General features: G+C 30.7%; 3 protein-coding genes across 3 annotated transcripts; 1 reads left to right on the forward strand and 2 right to left on the reverse strand.

Moving 5' to 3' along the window:
• Nucleotides 1-870: 870 nt before the first annotated feature.
• Nucleotides 871-3,103, reverse strand: LOC128872901 (polyadenylate-binding protein 2-B-like). Its single transcript, XM_054116064.1, has 7 exons — nt 2,957-3,103; nt 1,935-2,071; nt 1,717-1,831; nt 1,551-1,618; nt 1,217-1,458; nt 1,011-1,103; nt 871-942 (listed from the first exon to the last, which is right to left on the reverse strand). Exons 2-7 carry the CDS (start codon nt 2,067-2,069, stop codon nt 909-911), a joined length of 687 nt encoding a protein of 228 aa, XP_053972039.1. The 5' UTR covers nt 2,070-2,071; nt 2,957-3,103; the 3' UTR covers nt 871-908.
• A 179-nt stretch (nt 3,104-3,282) lies between these two features.
• Nucleotides 3,283-4,414, forward strand: LOC128872902 (magnesium-dependent phosphatase 1-like). Its single transcript, XM_054116065.1, has 4 exons — nt 3,283-3,600; nt 3,701-3,755; nt 3,834-4,055; nt 4,144-4,414. The coding sequence occupies exons 1-4, from the start codon at nt 3,555-3,557 to the stop codon at nt 4,298-4,300; spliced, it is 480 nt and encodes a 159-aa protein (XP_053972040.1). The 5' UTR covers nt 3,283-3,554; the 3' UTR covers nt 4,301-4,414.
• LOC128872900 (DNA primase large subunit-like) lies at nt 4,282-6,222 on the reverse strand. Its single transcript, XM_054116062.1, has 4 exons — nt 5,753-6,222; nt 5,417-5,685; nt 4,775-5,340; nt 4,282-4,693 (listed from the first exon to the last, which is right to left on the reverse strand). The coding sequence occupies exons 1-4, from the start codon at nt 5,929-5,931 to the stop codon at nt 4,442-4,444; spliced, it is 1,266 nt and encodes a 421-aa protein (XP_053972037.1). The 5' UTR covers nt 5,932-6,222; the 3' UTR covers nt 4,282-4,441.
• Between the last annotated feature and the right edge of the window lie 359 nt (nt 6,223-6,581).

The following is a 6,581-nucleotide window of genomic DNA, read 5'->3' on the forward strand; positions in this document are numbered from 1 at the left end:
ACCTTAGCAGCATTATACTGTAATTCATGTTCGTATAAATATGTAAGTTTTGTGTAACCTATAAATAAGATATGCACAAAAACTTACAATATCTAATATTACAGTACACTTGGCCATATTCTATGGTATGAATGTTTGAACACCTATTATTTAGAAGGAATTGAGAATACCACAAAAGAAAAAAAAATCAAGTATCTATAGAGTATCAACTTCAATATAGGTGTTCCATTATCAATATTTAAAATATGGTCAGGTGTCGAGGCTGACTATACACTTAGAGCACAGCATAGCATTCCAATGAAAGCCAATGTATCTAAATATGAATTCCATAATGTTCACTGTAGAAAATTAATGGATACTTTGCAACAGTTCTAATATTTAAAATGTTAGTATCGTAAATGTACAATTTTTTAAAATAAATTATATAGATACATCAGAATTATAAAATAATGATCAAGAACATACGTTAATCACTGAGAGAATAATATTTTTACATTCACTAAGGAATGGCTAGAAAACGTGTGGAACATTTTATTTCAATATTCATCATTAATATTTATACTGACTTTTTATAACAATAATACCTAAATGGTTCGTTGATTTGCCAGCCTTTCCTACAAATGTATTGCTTAGCAATATATAAACTGATTGTTCAAACGAAGTGATTTTTCTAAATTAGTTATGCTTGATTTTTATGGTACAATTATACGCTACAAGATTTATAAGAGATATTCATCTATAACACATGTAATTATTTTTAAGTATAAAAAGTTTTTTTTAGTTACCCTTTTATTGGACGTTTTGTTTGAACAATCACAGGAAACAGACGAACTAAAGAATAATGTATACCATGATAATATTAGAACTTACCTTAATTTGTAAAATAGTAGTCAAATGTTTTAAAACGGTCAATACGGCATGTAGTAACCCCGTCTGTAAGTCCTACATAAAAAAAAGTATAAATTTTAAATTATTTAAATTGAAAAAGCACTTATAACTTCGAAACATACCTAGGTCGCCTTGTGGGTCTATACCCGAAATACGCACTGCCACGTATGATTCCTCTGGCCATACCTCGGTAGCCTCGTGCACCCCGTGGTGCCCTGAAAGCATATTACTATAGCGTTACCGTTCAAATTCGGTGTTCCTTCTCCCTATACAATAATACTGCACACGTCATACAGTCGTAAATATAATATTTGTAACTTTTAAGCACCTATTCGTCACTGAGAGTCCTGGTCTATTTGTTCTTTTTGGCATTACTTTAATGTGACGCCCCCTAAACATAGATTCATCCAGCGCCATAGCAGTTTGTACAGAATCCCGTTCTGCAAATTCGATGTAAGCAAAACCTTTAGGATGCCCATCAAATTTATTGCACAATATAGTTACTCTATTGATACTGCCGCAACCGTGAAAATGATTTTCCAATTCTTCTGCCGTAGCGCCATAATCGACCTGTATTTTTGTGTAAAAAGCATGATAATCAATTATTTCAAACAAAAATAAATCATGAAAATTATTATCATTTTTATAGAATATCAACTTACATTACCGACATAAATGGATCTATTATCAACCTCCATCTTATCTTCGAGCGACATATTTAATGGACTTGCTGAAAATTTAAAAACACTATAAAATATATATTCGCGATTATAAAAAAAATTCATATTAATTTAATACACATACAAATTAACAAAATTTACAACTTACTTATACCAGGTGGACTACCCATGTTCATCTGTTTGTCCACTTCAGACTGTAATTGTTTCAATTTTTCTGCTTCCTCTTCCATTTCTCTAACACGCGCTTTAATGGCTTCTAGTTCCTAAAGTTAGGAGAGACAAATTTATTTAATAAAATTTATAACATTAATTTTGTAAACATTCATTCTTATTTTTAAATGTTTGTAGCAGAAAAGAATAAAATACCGGATCATCGATATTTGCTTCGTTTAATTCACGCTTTACACCATCGCATTGCATAATGGCATCTCCATCTTGACCATTTTCAAGTCCATCTAGACCATCAATGTGATCTGTAGCTAAGAGATCTGATTCAGACATTTCTGTAATAATAAAAAAATAAATAATATACATGTATGTTTATGTAAACAATAGGCAGAATGTAATACATGTTGTCATTATCATTATAATGATTTGTATAATCTGTATTATCATACTGTAATGAATTGCATAAAAAGAGGTTTTTCTGCAAGGTGAATATGCTGACTAATTTAGTCAGAGATATATTAAAATTGCTCTGTTCGAAACAATTTTCTCTCTTATACTATACATACTAAAGTAATAACAACTCAATATGACTATATCGTAGAATCTTAAAATAAATATTATCATACATATTATATATGTATACGTTATACTTGAGCTCAACCTAATTTATCATTTTAAGTTGTATTTGTTTTCTCACCAAACATTAAGTAAACAAAGTAACAGGATTGGACATTTATAATAACATGGTATAAGTGCATGAATTAATACTAGACTTTACTTATTCTGGGCAATATAGTATAATCTAAATAGTAATTTAATAATGTGACTCGTAAGTCACGCAGTTAGATTGGTAATACAAATTTAATACTGTGGTAAATGAAATGTTTGGGTCAGCTTTGGGTGATGTACCAACTATCTAATTTTATCATTGAGAATAACAGTTAATATTGAAGTACAAAAAATGAGTAAAATACTTAAATATAACGTATAGAAAAGTATCAATTATTCAAATTATTATAAGAAAAATATAGTTACTTTACGCGAGGTAAATTCAATAATACATATATAGATACGATTGAAAATTATTTAAGTAACGATGCGATTTAGTAAATATAACAAAAATAATGTGCAATGCATGAGTTTTGCGGGTTCGCATCGTTGCGATTTACTTAGGCTATTAATATTTATTATTATTAGTTATAGAATGAAATGCAACGTACGAGTATAACTTCAGACGTTCCTATTATCTAAAATAATAACTTTATAATAAATCCAATAATTATCACCGATCGGCACTCCACGATGTTCTACAAATTCGATAAACGAGATTGACGCTACCACCGAACAAGATGAACAAAATTCAAGGATTGTAGATATTGGAAGATCGCCTTAACGTGTACTTCGTTCGCGATTGGTCGTAACAGGATTCGGAAGTGCTTTGTCATTGGTCAATGACGAATGCACAAAATTATTTGTGCACATGAAAACACAACATTTTTATTAAGGTTATAACAAAAGTATAGATCAGATTTTAGAACGAATTATAATTTATGACGATTCACGTTTTACATAAAACGATTCTACTAAACCTAATTATATGAAAATATAAGTGATTTCTGTTATTGTTAGCTGCTGTTACTAGTAACGATTCGTTATAAAATGTCACGTGCACGTGGCGCTGATGCAATCGAAGCAATGTCATTCTCAGTTTCAAATATTAGAAACTGTACCTTAAATACGCATTTGCTATGAATTGATTATGTAGATTCCCTGTAACTTATCTATTTTATGTAGTAAAGTGTAATAGCTTGATAGGAAATGTGCAAAATGAATCGACAACCTAAAATAATTGTTTTCGATTTGGGTTAGAACATTTTTTTGTAGGATACCTTATCTTTTTTATATCATAAGAAATTGTGTAAATAAAGTGTGATACGTATTAAAATAATTGCATTGTATTTCAGATTATACTTTATGGCCATTTTGGGTTGATACTCATGTTACTCCTCCGTTTAAAAAGTAAGTCTTGGTATTTCGCGATTATTTGCGAAAAAATATGCTATTGATTTTGTTTCGTTACCATTAAGAAAATTTTAGGAAAGGAAATGAAGTCGTAGATGCTTACGGTAAAGTTATACGCTACTACAAAGAAGTACCTGATATTTTAAAGCGGTTATCAGACAAAGGATACGAGCTTGGCGTTGCATCTCGTACTTCGGAAATTGAAGGTGCTAAGCAATTGTTAAAACTGTTTAATTGGGAGAGCTATTTTAAGTATAAGGAGATATATCCAGGAAGTAAAGTAACCCATTTCTCTAAGTAAGTTTTGCATAAGTATAATCGAATGAGAGACACTTTTACTTTGTTTATCTTGAACGAATAATCGAGATAAATTGTTTCATTCCAGAATTCAAAAAGCATCAGGCACTGATTATAAGGACATGTTATTTTTCGACGACGAACATAGAAATATTGTTGACGTCGGGAAACTTGGTGTTACTTGTATACTTGCACGAAATGGTGTAACATGTGCACTTATAGAAGATGCTTTGAAAGATTTTTAATAGTTTTGAGTTTAGACAATAATTATAAACATGAGACATTCTTCAATAGTTTAATACTTTAACGATAATATGTACATAATTTTTATTTATTAAAAATTGTCTTTGTAATAGAAATATTTATTATTATTAATTAATAATACATCACGTAGTTTGTTTAATCATTGTTAAGTAATATTGTAGCGGGCTGTTGATAAGAACGTTATCGTTAGTTTTTTGATTGAGCATTTTCAAAAATTCTCCACAAGCAATTTGAGGAGTTTGAGGTGATATAGTATTTAATAATTCTGTTACTTGATCATCTGATAATGACAAGGATAAAAGTTTCTGAAGAGCATTCATGTCAAAATTTTTAAATGGACATCCTCCTTCGTACATTGGTCCAGAAACATGTGCCTGTAATATGAATTCAAAAAAAAGTAATTATTGGTTTCAATAAAGTATAAATTTTGCATGGTGAAGCAGACTTTCACTTACACACATAAATTCACAGTTGGGTGATTTATAGTTTCTTCGAGAACCTTCTAAACCGTAAAGATGTCTAATGCTATACACAAATTTACGTTCATTTGATTGCCAACGGTGTGAACAAATAGATGTGCATGAATGAGGTTTGGAATATTCTTGTTTCCAATAATTTATAGCATCTTCTAGGAGCATTCCGCTATCTTTCAGAAAAAGACTATAGTGTAATCTTGCATAATGACTAAGTCTATGAGTATTCCGTAGTTTTGTATGGAACTGCTGCATACAAAGTGGAAAATTTCTTGCTTCATTGTCTATATTCTCTACGGTTACGCGTCCGCATCCATAACTTCTTTGAAATATTTGGCAGTGGATCTTTTGATATAAATAATCGATTCTAACATCATGATTTATAGTGTATTGTGCTTTTGATTTCATACACTTCACCTCCATAGTCATGTACGTAAAAAATAGCGACTGGAGTATTTCTTTCCATTTAGAACAATGTACAATAGCATATCCAGCATTCAAATCTAATTTTCTTCCCTTTATTAAGTCTGGCACTAATTCAAATCTCACTTGAAAATATAAGAAAATATATCATTTTTAAATAATTGTATGTCAAATTAAAGATTTCATTAATTTAATATATACCTTTAGTTTGAAAACTACTGCAATCTATTTTATGATCTTTTGATATAAGATGTTTGAAAATAGATTGCTTTAATAAAAAAGTACATATATCAATTAATGTTCTATGAATTAATTTGTCCTTATCTCCTAGTAATCTTAGTTGACGTATGATACTTCTTAATAATCTGTGTAATTGTCTAGGTAAAATATGGTGCAGTCTATTCTGGAATAATAGGATTTCCCTGGGAATCCAATAATTCCATAGATCGTATGACGCGGATGCTAATAAACTGAAATAAATACATTAACAATCCGCGATCAGTGTAAATTATCAAAATTACTTTAATAACTACTTACCGCATTGAAAAATGTCCAATTTTATCGTACGCTGAATTTTCTAATAAATATTCAAAGTTACCGTTAAATTCATGAGCTTTAGCCTGATACAGTAACTGTAAATATTCTAACCTAGCGAGAACGCATTTTTCTAAAACATGAAGCGATACTTGTCCTGTAGGAGGTTTAATGTAAAACATCTTTCGAACAAATATATGTTTTAACGAATAACATTTGTATAATAGATCTTTTTAATGTTTGGTAACGAACTGTCACGCTCGATCCATGAATGATTAGTAAACTATAAAAATTCATTGCTTTGAATCACGTGACATATCTTTTCTCAATTATCTATTTTACAAAACATTCACATTTCGTACTCATATTATTGTACATTGTCCAATAAATCATGTTTACATTTTTGTGACAATCATTTATAGCTCATTTAGAGAGCCGATGTATTCAATGTATTACAGCAACAAAACCACGTGACTGCGTGTTAATCAGTGGCGTGGAAGTGGTTTAACATAGACCTCTAGTGTCTAGAAAGAAAGAAGAAAGTATCAGTGGCGCCATCGGTGGGAAAACGCCCAAGTTTGTACCCGAAGCTCCACTGTGTGAGTGCGAGAGAGAACGCAACAGTGTGCGACAGCGATAGATCTATGCGCTCGAGTGCAAGAGAGAACGCAACAGTGTGCAACAAGGATAGCGACTACACATAGCCATTTTGTCGGCACGTTGAACGAACAGATATTATTATTAATTTCTGAACTTTTGGAATGGCGGTGTCAAGTACAGATCAATATACAGGGTGTCCCAAAAATGTTGTAACACCTTGAAAGGGGTGGTT

The sequence above is a fragment of the Hylaeus volcanicus genome, chromosome 2 (genome assembly GCF_026283585.1).
Source record: "Hylaeus volcanicus isolate JK05 chromosome 2, UHH_iyHylVolc1.0_haploid, whole genome shotgun sequence".
NCBI classification, from domain to species: Eukaryota; Metazoa; Arthropoda; class Insecta; order Hymenoptera; family Colletidae; genus Hylaeus; species Hylaeus volcanicus.